The 20,357-nt window shown below is 35.1% G+C and overlaps 1 protein-coding gene and 1 long non-coding RNA gene across 2 annotated transcripts in view; both read right to left on the reverse strand.

Annotated features, from left to right (window-relative positions):
- The window catches only part of LOC310719169 (uncharacterized protein), a 61,483-nt gene extending 45,519 nt beyond the window's left edge, over window positions 1-15,964 (reverse strand). The window contains exon 1 of the mRNA XM_083528624.1: window positions 15,680-15,964. Coding sequence (XP_083384750.1) covers window positions 15,680-15,706 — 27 coding nt within the window. The 5' untranslated portion in view covers window positions 15,707-15,964. The remainder of the gene's footprint in view (window positions 1-15,679) is intronic.
- A 2,855-nt stretch (window positions 15,965-18,819) lies between these two features.
- On the reverse strand, window positions 18,820-19,840 carry LOC310719224. The gene is made up of 4 exons (XR_014531389.1): window positions 19,778-19,840; window positions 19,633-19,685; window positions 19,470-19,526; window positions 18,820-18,980 (listed from the first exon to the last, which is right to left on the reverse strand). It is a non-coding gene; the product is annotated as an uncharacterized lncRNA (long non-coding RNA).
- Window positions 19,841-20,357: the final 517 nt, after the last annotated feature.

Below are 20,357 nucleotides of genomic sequence, written 5' to 3' on the forward strand. Positions count from 1 at the left end.
GAGTGATGAGGGAGACAGCTAGAAAAGTACTTGGTGTGACATCTGGAAATACAAAGGAAGATAAAGAGACGTGGTGGTGGAATGAGGAAGTGCAGAAGAGCATAAAGGGAAAGAGGTTAACAAAACAGAATTGGGATCGGCAGGGTGATGAGAAAAGTAGGCAGGAGTACAAGGAGATGCGGCAGCAGGTGAAGAGGGATGTGGCAAAAGCCAAGAAAAAGGCATACGAGGAGCTGTATGAGAGGTTGAACACTAAGGAAGGAGAAAAAGATTTGTACCGATTGGCCAGGCAGAGTCACTGAGCTGGGAAGGATGTGCTGCAAGTTAGAGCAGTAAAGGATGGAGAGGAAAATGTGTTGACTAGTGAGGAGAGTGTGTTGAGAAGGTGGAGGGAGTATTTTGAGCAGCTGATGAACGAGGAAAATGAGAGAGAGAGAAGGTTGAATGATGTGGAGTTGGTGAAGCAGGAAGTGGATAGGATTAGTGAAGAGGAAGTGAGAGCAGCGATTAAGAGGATGAAGAGTGGAAAGTCGATTGGACCAGATGACATACTGGTAGAAGCGTGGAGATGTTTTTGACCAGATTGTTTAACAGGATTTTGGAAGGTGAGAAGATGCCTGAGGAATGGAGAAGTGTGCTGGTACCGATCTTGAAGAATAAGGGAGATGTGCAGTCTTGCAGTAACTACAGGGGAACTAAGTTGATCAGTCACACCATGAAGTTATGGGAAAGAATAGTGAAAGCCAGGCTGAGAGAAGAGATGACCATCTGTGAGCAACATTATGTTTTTATGCCAAAGAAGAGCACCACAGATGCCTTATTTGCTTTGAGAATGTTGATAGAGAAGTATAGAGAAGGACAGAAGGAATTGCATTGTGTATTTGTGTATTTAGAGAAAGTGTACGACAGGGTGCCAAGAGAGGAGTTGTGGTATTGTATGAGGAAGTCAGGTGTGTCAGAGAAGTATGTAAGGGTGGTGCAGGACATGTATGAGGACAGTGTGACAGCAGTGAAGTGTGCAGTAGGAAAGACAGACTGGTTCAAGGTGAAGGTTGAATTGCATCAAGGATCGGCCCTGAGCCTGTCGGAACTCAGAACCCGTCTCTGAGCAGACACATCACGGGTGGATTCTTTGTTTCAGTTAATTCCCAATGTAGCACTCTTAACCTAATAAAATTTATTGAAATGGACCTCAAAAGCCAATAAAAGATCTTCAGTCTTGGATGAGAAAGAGCAAAAACGTCTTTATTCTATACACGTTCTGATGAGCCCATAGAAGGTGGTCACTTCATCACTTCAAAAATGATCACGCGCACACACACTTTGCACACACTCATTCTTATACCCTGGTGTTACATGACACCTTTACTTTTTTTCCTATTTTCTTCATCCTAGCAAAGTCCCCTTCCTGTGATTCCATATTTGGGTTTTCCTGTTCCCCCATTACCCTTATTTACGGCCTTTTCTCTATGTCACTTAAGAAAAGAATGTGTATACAACTTTCACCCCCTCTGGTACAGCCAGGCACTGCTTCCTCCTGCTCTCAGGTTTTTATGTGTGGACAACCATTTTGCGGCCTACTTTATCTTTCCTACATCTACTCTGTGTAAGTGTTCTGCTTTTATCATGATATTTGCTATTCCATTTTTATTAAATCAAGCTATATTATTTTACTTAAATTGTCTATTTGTATATGTTTAACTACATTATTCTACGTGGTTATGTTAGTGTCTAGGTCATACTTCATTTATATTATCTGAACTGACTGTTGCATAATGTGTTAAGCTTCACAACTATAACGATTGTAAGCTTATTACTTTTGTTGTTACATGCACATATTAGTTGTATGTTTTTAGTAATTGTGATCTCTGTTTGTTTCTTTTATTCAGCTCAGTCAGTAGGAGTAAGACAGAGTACGTGTGTGAATGAGAGGGAGGGCAGTGGAATGGTGTGGTTGCAGGGAGAAGGTGGTGGAGTTCAGGTACCTGGGGACAACAGTGCAAAGTAATGGAGAGTGTGTTAGGGAAGTAAAGAAAAGAGTGCAGGCAGGGTGGGGTGGGTGTAGAAGAGTGATAGCAGGAGTGATTTGTGATAGTAGGGTATCTGCAAGAATGAAAGGGAAAGTTTATAGGATTGTGGTGAGACCTGCAATGTTGTATGGGTTAGAGACAGTGGCATTGAGTAAAAGGCAGGAGGCAGAGCTGAAGATGTTGAGGTTTTCATTGGGAGTGACAAGAATGGACAAGATTAGAAATTAGTTTATTAGAGGGACATTTTTGGACGTTTTGAAGACAAGGTGAGGAAGGCGAGATTGAGATGGTTTGGACATGTGCAAAGGCGGGACATGAGCCACCAGGAAGGAGTAAAAGAGGAAGGCCAAGGCAGGAGGTTCATGGATGTGGTGAGGGAAGACAGGTAGTTGCAGGTAGTTGGTGTGAAAGAGGCAGATGTAGAGGACAGGGTGGTATGGAGACGGATGATCCACTGTGGCGACCCCTAATGGGAGCAGCAAAAAAAAGAAGAAGATTCATAATCATAATTTCATAAAAAAAAAAAAAAACTCAGTTAACCTTCATCATAAAAATTAGATATTGTAAAAGAAAAATTATATGTTCATGGAAAACTTTTGAAAAAAGTGCCATAAGTGAATGCAGAACAATAAAGTGACTATACAAATCAAGTTTTGACAAAAATATTACTCTTTTATTAAAAATGTGATATAAAATATACATTTTCTTATTCATAATCATCATTTAATGAAAAAACTTTTAAAAAGTGCAATATGTAATCAAAAATCTTACATTAAGAACCATGGGCTGAGAAAAATATAACTTTTTTTTTAATAGAAATATGAAATTAATTGGGAAATTTAAATTTTCTTATTCAGCCAAATAATTTCATGAATTAACTGTTAATTCAATGAAAAACGTGATTGACAAATCAAGTTTTAACACGTAACGTGAAAATATAAATGGTCACATTTATTTTTATGAAATACCATGTTTTGACATAAATATTACTTTTCTAATATAAATATTAAATTAATTGGTAAAATATAAATTTTCATATTGAAAGGAATAATTTCATGAAAAACTTCACAGATAAACGTGCTATGACAAATCAAGTTTTTACAAGTTATTGTGAAAATATGACTTTTCATATTCATAAGCATCATCTAACTAAAAACTGTTGAAAGTGCAAATATTCGTTGCAAAATGATATATGACAAACAATTTAATTTCACAAAATTTCATTTAAAAAAAGTAAAATTTTTCATAAAAATGTTTGAGTAAATGAATTTTTATATTCATAAGCATCATTGCATTTAAAACCATTAAAAAGTGTAATACGTAAACGAAACACTTCACAACAAACCATTTTTTTTTTACATAAATATGCAATTAATTAGTAAACTATAAATTTTCATATACAGAAGCATATTTTCATAAAAACCATGCTTGGCAAAAATATGACTATTTTCATATGAATATGAAATAAATTGGTAAAATATGTTAAAACTGTTAAAAAAATTTAAATAGTTCAATACAATTTTTCTAAATATGACAAATCAAGTTTGAAAAATGTATTGTGAAAAATATGAATTTTCATTAGCATCATTTAACTAAAAACCATTACAAGTGGAAGAATTCTACTCAAAACGTAATATGACAAACAATGGTTTGAAAATAATGCCTTTTTTGAAAATAAAAGAGGGATTGTTTTTATTAAAATATATAATTTCCTATTACAAAATCATAATTTCATAAAAACATGTTAACCTTTACCATAAAACTATGAGTAATTGTAAAAATATAAATCATTTGATATTGGAAAACGTTTACAAAAAAGTGCCATTAGTGAATAAAAAACAAAAAAGTGACAATGCAAATCATGTTTTGACAAAAATATGACTTTTTCATTAAAAAATGTGATAGTTATTGTGAAAATATGAATTTCCATATTTATGAGCATCATTTAATAGAAAATATAGTGTAATATGTAAGCCAAAAACATTGGTCTGAGAAAAAATATAACTTTTTTTAATAAAAATATGAGATAAATTGGTAAAATATACATTTTCATATTCATACTAATAATTTCATGAAAAACTGTTAAAAAGTTAATAAATAACATGATATGACAATTCAAGTTTTTGTGAAAAAGAAAGTTTTTTAATCATAATTTCATTTAAAAAATACGTTAACCTTTATCATAAAAAATTTGTTGTGAAAATATGAATGTTTAGATATATAAGCATAAGTTAATGTCAAAAATGTTAAAAAGTGCAAGATGTAAACGAAAAATGTTACATGAAAAAGGGTGGATTGAAAACAATTTATTTTTTTAATAAGAATATGATTATTATTGGGAAAATATGAATTTTCATATTAAAAACCATTCAAATATGCAATAAGTAAATAAAAAAGGCGTCATGACAAATTATGGTTAGCTTTTTTTCCAAAAAAAAAAAAAAAAAAAATCATAAGCATTTTTAGAATAAACGTAATAAATTGATATTACATGGAAAAAAAAATAAACCTAACATGTTTTGACAAAAAAAAAAAACTGTTTTATAAAAATTGATATTCAGAAGAATAATTGAATTGAACATCATTAAATATTGCAATAAGTGAATGAAAAACAAAAAACTGACAAAAGATTTTTTTTGGGACATATTTTTTCATACATAAAACAGAGTTTTGACAGTTATTGATTTATTATATTCATAAACATTTTTTCTTTATATAAAACAAATGCTAAAAATTGCAAGAACAGCAATGGAAACATGGTTTGACTAACATATCCGTTTATATAAAAAATATACAGTTTTTGGAAAAATAAAAATTTTTAAATTAATAAATGTAATTTCATGAAAATTAATTAAAAAAACAATACGTAAAAGAAAAACAAACAAAATATTAAATTTTTCGTATAAATATTTGTTTGTGCAAAAACATGGGGTAGAAAGACATAATTATTCAAAAACAACAGCATATATTTGGTAAAGCCTTCTATGTGCTGTCAAGAATGAGTTTCTTATCTGCTGAAAATGTGATTCCGCAAGTCTCAGGCTTCTAGGACTTAGAGAAGCGGTTTGTCGAACCAAGCGAATTTGCACTTATAGCATGAACTTGACCATAACAAATAATTTTCTGACTAAAATATAACATTGTTTACATAAATATTTTAGTTATTGCAATAAAAAATAGTTTTGCATTAGATTTTGCAAACAGATTCTGATGATATACCATACCAAATATAAACAGACATGACACATTAGGCTTAGAGAAATATATGATGTTTTAAATTAAAAAAAATATATTTTTGTATTCAGTACCAAATACATTTTTCTGATTACACATTATAATACAAACCATGTTTTGACAAAAATATAGCTTTTTCATTATATACGTTATGGTTTTGTGAAATTATAAATTTTCATATTTATAAACATGATTTAATAAAAAAAACGTTAAAAAGTGCAATATGTAAGCGACTTGAAATATGAAAAACATGAAATGATATGACAAATTAACGCAAAACGTGATATGACAAACAATGGTTGGAAAATAATATTTTTTTATTCTTATTTTTTTAAACATTTCCTATTCATAATCATAATTAAAAAAAAAAACATTAACCTTTACCATAATAATATGAGTAATTGTGAAACTGTAAATCATATAATCATGGAAAACCTTTAAAAAAGGGCTATAAGTGAATGAAAAACAAACAAGTGACCACAAAAATATACTTTTTTATTAAAAATGTATTAGTTATTAATGTGAATTTTATATTCATAAGTATCTTTTAATGAAAAAACTTTAAAAGTGCAAAATGTAGGCGAAAAACCTACATGATAAACAATGATTTGAACGAAAAATATCTTTTTTTAAATAGAAATATTAAATTTATCGGTAAAATATAAATTCTCCTATTCATCAGCATAATAATTAATGAAAAAAATGTTAAAAAGTGCAAAAATTCTATGAAAAACATGATATAACAATTCTACAAGTTATTGTGAAATTATATCAATATTTTCATCAGCATCATTTACCTAAAAACCGTTAAAAGAGCAAAGATTAAAAAACAAAATCTGACTTTCTTTTATTAAAATTTTTTTTTAATTAAAATATTACATTTCATATTCATAACCATAATTTCATTAAAGAAATCGTGAACTTTTTCATAAAAATGAGTAATTGTGCATATATGAATTTTCATATTAATAAGCATCATTTAACTAAAAACTGTTAAATGCAAAAAATCAATGCAAAATTTAATGACTGCTTGAAAAAAAAAGTTTAAATACAAAATTGTTTTCATTTAAATATTACATTTCATTTTTATAAATAAAATTTCATTTTAAAAAATTAACCTTTATCATAAAAAATGTTATTGTGATAATATTAATTTTTTAGATACGTTAACATAATTTCATTAAAATCTTTTTAAAAAAGTGCAATAAGTGCACAATAAGGTGACAATGTTTTTCATAAAAATTGCTATTGTAAAAATATTAATATTCTTATTCATAAGCTTAATTAAATGAAAAAAAGGTTAAATAGTGCAATCCCTGAATGAAAAACCTTTACATGACAAACCATGGTTTGATAAAAATATGACGTTTTGCATAAAAAAATATGATAGTCATTATGAAAATATGAATTTTCATATTCAGAAGCATATGTTTACGGAAAACCTTTAAAAAGTGCCATTAAGAAACAAAAAAATTGACCATACAAATCATGTTTGAGAAAAATATGACTTTCATTGCACTTGTGATATTGTGAAAATATGAATTTTCATATTTATAAGCATCATTTAATGTAAAAACATTAAAAGGTGCAATATGCAGAAACTTACATAAAAAACCATGGACTGAGAAAAATATACAGTCTTTTAAATAAAAATATAAAATTATAAATATTCATATCAGAATAAATTCATTATAAAATGTGCAAAAATTCTATGAAATATGTGAAATGACAAATCAAGTATTTAAAAGTTACATTTGAAATGATGTAAGCAGCATTTTACAAAAAAATTGTTAAAAATGCAATAAGTAAACTAAAATGTTTTCATTACAATCTATGTTTTGACATAAATATGACTTTTCTCATATATATTATATGAATGTTCATATTTAAAGAAATAATTTAATGGAAAAATGCAAGAAAAAAAAAGTGCAAAGATTCAATAAAAAAACCTGATAACAATTCAAGTTTCTACAAGTTATATAGGCAATCCCCCTCTTCCAGAGCTATAACTTAAAGATCGGGCCTAAAAGAGATCTCTTGTTCGATGTGTTTAAGGCAATCGTGTGCGTCGTCAAAACCATCTAAGTCAATAAATTCTAGCAGATCACGCAGCGCTACTACAGCTGAATGCGGCTGAGAAGAAGGCTTAATGGTTACGTTTTCTGTTGCCAAGAGCGTAATTTTATAACCAAATCTACGTCGTGCTGTCATATCTTGTGTGTTGAGGTTATGTAAAATAGCTGTTACCTGATGTGAGGTGTACAGTATCAAAGGATGTGACAGCACCGTTTTCTCAGCATCCTGGACCATCAGACCATCAGCAGCCACTGCACGCAAGCATAAGGGCAACCCTTGTGCTAAGTCGTCTAAAGATTTGGAAAGATACGCAACAGGGCGAAAGCTGTCACAATGTTCCTGGGCTAGAATCCTCGCATCCGTAGCACCACGTTCGTGCAAATAAACGTGAAAAGGCCTAACATAATTTGGAAGACCTAGAGCTGGAGCAGACTGTATAGCCTTCCTGTATTTCTTAGTGAAATTATGGTTATGAGTATAAAATGTAATATTTTGATAAAAACAATAAAAAAAACTTTTTTTGATAAAAGAAAGTCAGATTTTTTTCAAACCATTGTTTGTCATCACATTTTGCAATGAATATTTGCACTTTCAATTGTTTTTTAGTTAATAATGCTTATGAATATGAAAAGTCATAATTTCACAATAACTTTTTTACCCTTTTTTTTTTACAGTTCGCATGAAATTATTCCAATGAATATGAAAATTCATATTTTACCTATTAATTTCATATTTATAAAAGAAGTCATTTTTATGTCAAAACATGATATATCATGAAACCTTTTTCCTTCATTTATTGCATTTATTTTTTGGTTATGAGTGTAAAATGTAATATTTTATTCAAAACAATAAATTTCTTTTTATAAAAGAGTCAGATTTCTTTCAAACCATTGTTTGTCATCACATTTTGCATAGATTTTTGCACTTTTAATGGTTTTTAGTTAAATGATGCTTATGAATATGTAAATTAAAAATATTTTAATGAAAAAGTTAAAGATTTTTTTAATGTAATAATGGTTATGAATATGAAATGTAATATTTAAATATAAACAATTAATTTTGTATATATATATATATATATATATATATATATATATATATATATATATATATATATATATATATATATATATATATAGTTTTTTTAAACCATTGTTTGTCATCACGTTTTGTGTAGATTTTTTGCACTTTTAATTGTTTTTAGGTAATTGATGCTAATGAATATGAAGTCATATTTTTTACTTTACATTTTTAAAACTTGATTTGTCATATCACATTTTTTTATTGATTTATTTTATATATTTTTTTTTTACAATTTCTCATTAAATAATTCCTTGTATATAAAAAATTCTATTTTACACATTTATTTAATATTCATATTTTTAAAAAATCATATTTTTGTCACATTTTTCACAAACTTGATTGGCCATGTCAATTATTTCACCTTTTTTTATACAGCTTTTCATTAAATTTTTCCTTTAGATATACAAATTTCTATTTTACTAATTTATTTCATATTCATATGAAAAAAATCTTATTTTTGCCAAACATGGTTATCAGGAAACCTTTTTTGTTCACTTATTGCACTTTTTTGAACGGTTTTCCATGAAAATATGCTTCTGTTTATGAAAATCTATATTTAACAAATTAATTTAATATTCATGTAAAACTTCATAATTGTGTCAATCAATGGTTTGTGATGTGTAAGTTTTTTATTTATGTATTGCACTTTTTAATAGTTTTTAATACAGTTATGCTTATGAATAGGAAAATGTATATTTTATATCACATTTTTAATAAAATAGTAATTTTATTAGTTTTGTCAAAACTTGATTTGTATAGTCACTTTATTGTTCTGCGTTCACTTATGGCACTTTTATAAAAGTTTTCCATGAACATATAATTTTTCTTTTACAATATCTCATTTTTATGATGAAGGTTAACTGAGTTTCTTTAATGAAAATCTTCTTCTTCTTTTGGCTGCTCCCATTAGAGGTCGCCACAGCGGATCATCCATCTCCATACCACCCTGTCCTCTACATCTGCCTCTTTCACAATAACTACCTGCATGTCTTCCCTCACCATATCCATGAACCTCCTCCTTGGCCTTCCTATTTTTCTCCTACCTGGTGGCTCCATCCTTAGCATTCTGCTACCAATATAATTCATGTCCCTCCTCTGCACATGTCCAAACCATCTCAATCTCGCCTCCCTTACCTTGTCTCCAAAACGTCCAACATGAACGATCCAAGATGGCGGCGTGAGTACATCGCGAGGCTCAGGGTCTTTCCAGAATCTGCAATTCTGCGGTATTTCTGTTGCTCATATCGGGTCTGTTCGTGCAGAACAGCTGTGCATATACATCGTACACCCGACCTGAGCTTTTGGATATTGGTTTACGACTTCCCGACAGTTTTATCGACAACCTTCATCTCCTTCCTAAGATCACCAGAACACCCGAGGCAGCTCACTCTATACGGACGGGCGGAAGTGCTCGCAGGCGGCGTAGAGATCGTAAACAAAGGCGGGGAAAGCATGGTGGAGTGAAAGCTAAGCTAAAGCTAACACCACACCGGCTCTCTTTACCCAGCATCTTCCTCGCCAATGTTCGGTCACTGGTAAACAAAACGGAGGAGATTCGACTCAGCATCACACACAGCTTGAAACTTCAGAACTGTAATGTCATGATCTTCACGGAAACATGGCTACACAGCGGCATTCGGGACAACGCTATTGAGCTAGCGGGACGACACACACTCCGGCCGGATAGGACATTAGATGGCATTACATTAGATTAGACATTACATTAGTAAGACCAGAGGCGGTGGATTGTGCATTTACGTTAACAAAGCTTGGTGCACAAACTCTGTTATTGTTGAGAGTCATTGTTCAGCTAACCTGGAGTTTCTAATGGTTAAATGTAGACCGTTTTATCCACCGCGGGAGTTCACTTTCACTATTATAACTGCTGCTTACATTCCCCGATGCTGATGCTAAGCTCACTATCAAAGAACTTTATGCGGCCATCAGTAAACAACAGACTGTTCACCCAGAAGCTGCGTTTATTGTTGCGGGAGATTTTAATCACTCAAACTTAAAGGCAGTGCTTCCAAAGTTTCATCAGCATGTTGCGTGTCACACCAGAGGGAACAAAACTTTAGACCATATATACACAAACATGGCTGGAGCTTACGTTGCGACCCCCCTCCCCCACCTGGGACAGTCAGATCACCTTTCTTTGTTCCTCACCCCAAATATGCACCTCTCATCACCCGGGTAAAGCCATCAGTGAGAACCATCAATGTGTGGCCCACAGAGGCAGATTTCACACTTCAGGAAAGGTTTTCACACACAGACTGGAGTACATTTGCTTCTCAGGCCACCAGTGACACTCTCACAGACATCGACTGCTACACCTCCTCTGTACTGGATTACATCAGTTCAACCATAGACAGTGTTACTACCCAGAAACAGATCATCACATACCCAAATCAGAAGCCATGGATGAACAAGGAGGTGCGCTCTTGCTGAAGGCATGCACTACTGCCTTCAGGTCAGGTGACGCTCAGGCCTACAGCACATCCAGAGCTAACCTGAAGAGGGGCATTAAAGAGGCCAAGCACTGTTACAAGCAAAAGATAGAGGAGCATTTTTCCAACTCTGACCCTCGACACATGTGGCAAGGCATCCAGGCCATCAGTAATTACAAATCCTCCCACTCCACCCCCCCTGCCACTGATGTTCTCTTCTTGAATGAGCTTAATGACTTTTATGCTTTTTGCTTTTATGAGAGAGACAACAAAGAAACTGCCACCAAACTCAAACTCTCGGCTGATCACTTTCCAATCAAACTCTCCACCACAGATGTCTGTAATGCACTAAACCGGAGCAGCGCACACAAGGCTGCTGGACCAGACAACATCCCTGGACGCGTACTCAGGGCATGTGCTGTGCAGCTCGCTGGGGTCTTTACCGACATCTTCAACCTGTCTCTTGCCCAAGCAGCTGTTCCCACTTGCCTTAAATGCACCTCCATTGTGCCAGTGCCAAAACACTCCAACCCAACGTGCCTGAAAGACTACCGCCCTGTAGCACTGACACCCATTGTCATGAAGTGCTTTGAGCGGCTGGTCCTGGCACACCTAAAGGACTTTCTGCCAACCACATTAGACTATCACCAGTTTGCCTACCGAAGCAATAGAAGCACAGAAGATGCAGTTTCCATGGCACTGCACTCTGTGCTCACACACCTGGAGAATAAAAACACTTACGTACGTATGCTGTTCATTAACTTCAGCTCAGCATTTAATATCATCATTCCATTCAAGTTAACAGTCAAACTTGTTGATCTGGGCATTAACACCTCCACCTGCAACTGGATCTTGGACTTTCTGATCAACAGACCCCAGCAGTTTCGATCTGGCTCTATCTGCTCCAACACCATCACACTCAACACTGGTGTACCACAGGGATGTGTGCTGAGCCCCTTCCTCTACTCCCTATTCACCTCCGACTGCAGGCCTGTGAATGGATCTAACTCCATCATCAAGTTTGCAGACGACACTACCGTGATTGGTCTCATCACCAACAATAATGAGACTGCCTACAGGGAGGAGATCCAGCACCTAGCCATATGGTGCAACAACAACAACCTGCTCCTTAACACCTCCAAGACAAAGGAGCTCATTGTTGACTTCAGGAAGGAGACAAAAGGCACACACGACATCACCCACATCAATGGGATGGCCGTTGAACACATCTCCAGTTTCAAGTTCCTGGGGATCCACATCTCGGCGGACCTGTCCTGGACCACCAACACCTCCAGCCTGGTCAAGAAGGCTCACCAGCGCCTCTTTTTCCTGAGGACACTTAAGAAAAATTAGCTCTCCTCGGATATCCTGGTGAACTTCTGCTGCGCAGTAGAAAGCATCCTGACCAGCTGTGTCACAGTCTGGTATGGGAGCTGCTCTGTTGCAGAGTGCAAGGCACTGCAGCGGGTGGTGAAAACTGCCCAGCGCATCACAGGGACTTTACTCCCAGCCATGTTGGACATCCAGAAGAAACGCTGTCTGCGTCAAGCTCGCAGCATTCTTAAGGACTCGTCTCATCCCGCACATAGACTGTTTACTCTTCTGCCCTCTGGCAGGCGTTTCGGGTGCCTCCGGACCAGGATCAGCAGACTAAAGAACAGCTTTTTTCCTAGAGCTGTCTCTTTACTGAACTTTGCCCCTCGACACATACTGCTGACACACGACCACATTTCGCCCCACACTTCGTTATTTCGCTACTGGACTGTTTACACAAAACTATGCTCATTTGCACACCTACGCTTGTTACACAAAACTGTTACACAAAACTGTGACTGTTACAAAAAACATTGCTCATTCGCACACTACTCTCTTAGTATTGCTGCTCACCACTAACTTATTACCACTGTATATATACCCGTTCTTATATTATACGTTAATAATGATAGCAATATATTATGGTCACCTTTCACATCCTTTTGTAAATCTCTGTTTATAGTAATCTGTAAATCATGTCAATAGTACATATATATACCAATCTGTATATTACTGCTCATAGTACATATCTATCCACCTGTATATTATATTCATAATACACATATATTCATCTGTATATTATATTCATCTGTATATTATATTCATATTCATAGTATATATATATATATATATATATATATATATATATATATATATATATATATATATATATATATATATATATATATATATACAGTGAGGAAAATAAGTATTTGAACACCCTGCTATTTTGCAAGTTTTCCCACTTAGAAATCATGGAGGGGTCTGAAATTGTCATCGTAGGTGCATGTCCACTGGGAGAGACATAATAAAAAATAAAGAAAATCCAGAAATGACAATGTATGATTTTTTAACTACTTATTTGTATGATACAGCTGCAAATAAGTATTTAAACACCTGAGAAAGTCAATGTTAATATTTGGTACAGTAGCATTTGTTTGCAATTACAGAGGTCAAACGTTTCCTGTAGTTTTTCACCAGGTTTGCACACACTGCAGGAGGGATTTGGCCCACTCCTCCACACAGATCTTTTCTAGATCAGTTAGGTTTCTGGCCTGTCGCTGAGAAACACGGAGTTTGAGCTCCCTCCAAAGATTCTCTATTGGGTTTAGGACTGGAGACTTGCTAGGCCACGCCAGAACCTTGATATGCTTCTTGATAAGCCACTCATTGGTTATCCTGGCTGTGTGCTTCGGGTCATTGTCATGTTGGAAGACCCAGCCTCGACCCATCTTCAATGCTCTAACTGAGGGAAGGAGGTTGTTCCCCAAAATCTCGCAATACATGGCTCCGGTCATCCTCTCCTAAATACAGTGCAGTCGCCCTGTCCCATGTGCAGAAAAACACCCCCAAAGCATGATGCTACCACCCCCATGCTTCACAGTAGGGATGGTGTTCTTGGGATGGTACTCATCATTCTTCTTCCTCCAAACACGTTTAGTGGAATTATGACCCAAAAGTTCTATTTTGGTCTCATCTGACCACATGACTTTCTCCCATGACTCCTCTGGATCATCCAAATGGTAATTGGCAAACTTAAGACGTGCCTGGCCATGATTTTAAGACGTGCCATGCATGATTTCAAACCATGACGTCTTAGTGTATTACCAACAGTAACCTTGAAAACGGTGGTCCCAGTTTTTTTCAGGTCATTGACCAGCTCCTCACATCTAGTTCTGGGCTGATTTCTCACCTTCCCTAGGATCATTGAGACCCCACGAGGTGAGATTTTGCATGGAGCCCCAGTCCGAGGGCGATTGACAGTCATGTTTAGCTTCTTCCATTTTCTAATGATTGCTCCAACAGTGGACCTTTTTTCACCAAGCTGCTTGGCAATTTCCCCGTAGCCCTTTCCAGCCTTGTGGAGGTGTACAATTTTGTCTCTAGTGTCTTTGGACAGCTCTTTGGTCTTGGCCATGTTAGTAGTTGGATTCTTACTGATTGTATGGGGTGGACAGGTGTCTTTATGCAGCTAACGACCTCAAACAGGTGCATCTAATTTAGGATAATAAATGTAGTGGAGGTGGACATTTTAAAGGCAGACTAACAGGTCTTTGAGGGTCAGAATTCTAGCTGATAGACAGGTGTTCAAATACTTATTTGCAGCTGTATCATACAAATAAATAGTTTAAAAATCATATATTGTTATTTCTGGATTTTTTTTTTTAGATTATGTCTCTCACAGTGGACATGCACATACGATGACAATTTCAGACCCCTCCATGATTTCTAAATGGGAGAACTTGCAAAATAGCAGGGTGTTCAAATACTTATTTTCCTCACTGTATATATATAAACATCTGTATATCATAGTATATATACATCTGTAAATTACTGTTTATAATCCTATATTAAATTTTATTTAACTTATGTAAATCATGTAACACTATATATCCTGCACTTGCTGTTATTGCACTCTGGTTAGACCCAAACTGCATTTTGTTGCCTTGTACTTGTACATGTGTAATGACAAAGTTGAATCTAATCTAATCTAATCTAATCTAATGTGCTGTCCCTCTAATAAACTCATTTCTAATCTTGTCCATCCTCGTCACTCCCAACGAAAACCTTAACATCTTCAGCTCTGCTACCTCCAGCTCCGCCTCCTGCTTTTTACTCAATGCCACTGTCTCTAATCCATACAACATTGCAGGTCTAACCACAGTCCTATAAACTTTCTCTTTCATTCTTGCAGATACCCTACTATCACAAATCACTCCTGTCACTCTTCTCCACCCACTCCACCCTGCCTGCACTCTTTTCTTTACTTCCCTAAAACACTCTCCATTACTTTGCACTGTTGACCTCAGGTACCTGAACTCCTCCATCTTCTCCACCTCTTCTCCCTGCAACTGCACCATTCCACTGCCCTCCCTCTCATTTACGCACATGTACTCTGTCTTACTCCTACTGGCTTTCATTCCCCTTCTCTCCAGCATATACCTCCACCTCTCCAGGCTCTTCTCAACCTGCTCACTACTCTCACCACAAATCACAATTTCATCCACAAACATCATAGTCCAGGGAGACTCCTGTCTGACCTCATCTGTCAACCTGTCCATCACCACTGCAAACAGGAAAGGGCTCAGGGCCGATCCTTGATGCAATCCAACTGTGTGCACCTTCCTCCATTCTTATATGTCACCCTATGATCCTCCTTTTTCTTAAAATAAGTATTCACCACTGCCATTTCCATCCTTTTAGCAAAATCTACCACCATCTGCACTTCCACATTCCTCTCCTTAAAGCCATACCTACCCATAACCTCCTCATCACCTCTGTTCCCTTCACCCACATGCCCATTAAAGTCTGCCCCAATCACCAATTATTCATTTCTAGGTACACCATCTACCACTTCATCTAATTCACTCCAGAATTTTTCCTACTCGTCCATCTCACAGCCGACTTGTGGAGCATAGGCACTGATGACATTTATCATCATCCCTTCAACTTCCAGCTTCACGTTCATCACCCTATCAGAAACTCTCTTCACCTCCACTACACTCTTACTGTACTCTTCCTTCAGAATCACCCCTACACAATTTCTCTGTCCATCTTCACCATAATAGAACAGTTTAAACCCACCTCCAATGTTCCTGGTCTTACTCCCCTTCCACTTGGTCTCCTGAACACACAACATATCTACCTTTCTCCTCTCCATCATATCAGCTATCTCTCTCTCTTTACCAGTCATAGTGCCAACTTTTAAAGTACCAACCCTAACCTCTACTCTCCTACACTTCTCCTTTTCCTGCCGTCTCTGTAGATGTCTTCCTCCTCTCCTTCTCCTCCTTCAGCCAACAGTAGCCCAATTTCTACCGGTACCCTGTTGGCTAACGATACCTGTGGCGGTCGTTGTTAACCCAGGCCTCGACCAATCCGGTATGAATTTCTTAATCGTGACCCGCATATTCGATTTGGCACGTTTTACGCTGAATGCCCTTCCTAACGCAACCCTCCCCATTTATCCGGGCTTGGGACCGGCACTAAGAGTGCACTGGCTTTTGCCTCCCTAATGGCTGGGTTAAATGAAATTATGATTATGAATATGAAATTTTATATTTTAATAAAAACAAAGATTTAAAAAAAGTAAATTTTTTTTAAACTATTGTTTGACCACGTTTTGCGTTGAATTTTTGCACTTTCAACAGTTTTTAGTTAAATGATGCTTATGAATATGAAAAGTCATAATTTCACATTATCTTGTAAAAACTTGATAGCAAGATATCACGTTTTTTAATTGAATTGTTGCACTTTTTCTTTTTTCTTTTTTTTTTTTTTACAGTTTTTCATGAAATTATTCCTTTCAATAAAAAAATTATTAATTGACCAATTAATTTCGTATTTATATGAGAAAAGTCATATTTATGTCAAAACATGGTATTTATTTGAATCTTTTTCATTCACATTACACTTTTAACGATTTATTTGTGAAATTATGAATGTGAATATGAACATTCATATTTACACGATAACTTGTAGAAACTTGTCATTTCATGCTTTTCATTGAATTTCTGCACTTTTTAAAACATTTTCACGTAATTATACTGATGAACATGAGAATTAACATTTTAGCAATTATTGTAATTTTTTTTTATTAAAAAATACATTTTTTGCTCAAACCATGGTTTTTCATGTAGGTTTTTCGCTTACATGTTGCACTTTTTTTCTTTAATTGATGCTTATGAATATGAAAATTTATATTTTCATTTTAACTATCACATTTTTGATGAAAATATCACCTTTTTTGTCAAACATGATTTTCATGGTCACTTTTTTAATTTTCGATTCAATTATGGCACTTTTTTAAAGGTTTTACATGATCATATGATTTATATTTTTACAGTTACTCATAATTTTATAAAAAACACGTTAACCTTTACCATAAAACTATGATTTTGTAAAAGGAAATGATATATTTCAATAAAAATTTTCAAAAAACTGCTGGCCATCCCCGGTGATTCATCTCCAGGTCAAGATCTTAGAATAACACTTCATGACTCCCTGCTCTCCCCTATTCAACCACTGCTCGTAACCTTGGGGTAACTATGGACAATGAACTGTCCTTCTTCCCACATGTCGCTAATGTGGCTTGTTCCTGTCTATTTCTTCTCTGCAACATCTGAAGAATTCTGTCCACACAGGCTGCCCAGGTGCTTGTTCAGTCTCTTGTCATTTCAAGACTCGACTTCTGCAACTCTCTGCTGGCAGGTCTTCCCCTGAACTCTATTCGTCCACTGCAAATGATCCAAAACGCAGGTGCACAGCTTGTGTTCAATCAGCCCAAGTTCTCCCACACCACCCCACTGCTGCACTTCCTACACTAACTTTCAGTAGCTGCACGTATCAGACTCAAAACACTGATGCTTGCCTACAAGGCCAAAAATGGACCAGCGCCATCTTCCCTCAGTGACCTCATCACATCTCACACTGCACCACGCCAGTTTGTAATCTGGCATCTATCTGGTGTAGATTTATTCATTACTAGAGACTCAAAGCACTTTTGTATGTCGCTCTGGATAAGGGCGGCTGCTAAATACTGCAAAGGTAAATGTTTGTTTAATATGTCTATAAGCAGTATTATCAGGTATACAGTCGGAACTCAGACCCTGTGCCTGAGCAAACATCAATTATGTGGCTCTATGTTTGAATCAGTTTTGAGCAATTACTAATCAGTTACTAATAAGTCTAAAAATACCAAATATTAAACAGCCAGACCAAATGAAGAATCTTCCAATCATGAAATGAGAAGGAGCAAATCACTTTATTGCAGTCAATATAACCCAGTCCTAGAAGGCCTTTCAGGAGTGAGCTTTCTTAACAGCAAGACTACCCAGAAGGTAGTCTTGCCTACTCTTAACAGCAACCCCAAAGTTACTTAAATGAACATCATATTGTCGAACTTCTCCTCCTTACTACTTTACATACACCAATAATTTTGTCTCTTTTCATATACTGCTTAATCCTCTAATTCTTCCTTAGTAAATTAGATTTGATATTCTGTATTCTTAGCTTTGTATTAATTTAATAGATTTTTCCAGTATTCATCTTAGTTTGTTCTATTTACAAACGAGTTTCCTGTCCTGAACTTTTTCTAAATCAAATCTTGCCTATATCTTAACTACAAGCTTCCTTAGCGCTTTCTGTATGTTTGCGTGTCTTGGTTATTGAACATCTTATACCACTTGTTCTTCATCAACTAACAACGTGTAAGTTCTGTGCCTAATTCTTCCTTGCTCTTCTCCATTTTAAAGATTGTGTGTGTGTGTGTGTGTGTATAAATAAATAAATAATTAGAGAGAGAGAGAGATTTTTTTATATTTTTTTTCCCCCTCCTAACGAAACAAAACCCTTCAAATCACTCAAGGTACAAAAATTTATTAAAAAAATAGGACAGCAAATAATATACACAACAATCAAAACACAAACAAAATAATTTATAGAAGTAACTCATCCAAAATTGGTCCCAGCTCTCAAAGAGGTTAACGGCCAGTTCAAATCTCTCACTATAATAGCTGATTTCGTTGCGTGTGGCAAACCTTTAAGGCATAGGGGGACATCCCTCTTGCATTAAACACTGAAAAGAAAACCACAATTCAAATAATAATAATAATAATAATACACAACTCAAAACATAACCCTTCACTCATAACTACAAAAAAAAAAAAACAGCATACTTATACCATACACAGAGGGATGCACACATCCACACAGAAAACAAGCACCATGAATTGAGCTGGCAACATAAAGCTGGGAAGGTGTCATCAATAGTAATAGAGAAAAAAAATACAAATAAAAAAAAATAAAATACCCCAAAAGCCCCGGCCAACCGGACTCATACACACAATTCACACGATACACGTGCTGCCACCATGCAGCACACTCCACTCCACTCCACTCCACCCAGGGTACCAAACAAAAACAACACGTAGAAACAGCAATTGAATTAAATCTAAAACAGAAAAACAAAAATTAACAATACATCATATACATCATTATTTAAAACAACATTAAAAAACCATGGTTACCAACTGCACACTCTTTATTAAAATATTAAATAATTCACCTTCATTGGCAGATAGCAGATATAACAATCGGTTGATGTTTAAGCATTTATTCAGATCTGAATCAAAACACATTCTCAAAGAGAAATACAAATAAAACCTCTTATTCTTATTCTTTCTTAATCTTATTTTTTTTTTTTAAACTGAGACAAAGCCCATATTTACCTACACCAGCAGCTGTCAACATACACAGTCAGCATTGCTCAATTTATCTGCATCTAAATATACAAAAAACAATTTTCCCATACAATCAAAATAAATCCCTCTAAATAAACAAATTAAACACACTAAAGTAACAAACTTGGCCTACCTCCTCTGGGGTGAATTCAAACACAACCAAACAAAGCAACACTATATCCCCATGTGCTTTTAAAACAAGGCCCACATTTCAAGGCCTCTTGCCCAGGTGCCTGCTTAAAAAGTCTTGGAATAATTAGCCAACCACACCCATACTGATAGGCTCTTGCCTGGCTGCATTTAGAAGCAAAAGGTGTGCCGTCATCAATTTCAATCACACTAGGAATACCAAACCTAGAGATGATCTCTTTCGTTAATATTTTTACAACTTTTTTTTAGTGTTCCCTGTCACCCAAATGCATCTGGCCACTTACTGAATCTGTCAACTATAACCAACAGGTTTCTCAAATTTCCTACTGGTGGCATATGTGTGAAATCTATCTGTAGGTGTTGGAAAGGTTGCTCAGGAAAAGTAAGGGCATCATGTCATACAGGTCAATTTATGTTAGTTTTGGCACAAGTCAAACATGAATCTAACACTAGCTTAGTTGTTTTAGCTACATCAGCAATACAGTATGATGAGTTTATAGCCTGTGTGACTTTAGCTATGCTAATGTTTGACGTCCCATGGTAATGCTTCACCAACTCTATTA

This window comes from Silurus aristotelis (assembly GCF_946808225.1).
Source record: "Silurus aristotelis genome assembly, chromosome: 24".
NCBI lineage: Eukaryota > Metazoa > Chordata > Actinopteri > Siluriformes > Siluridae > Silurus > Silurus aristotelis.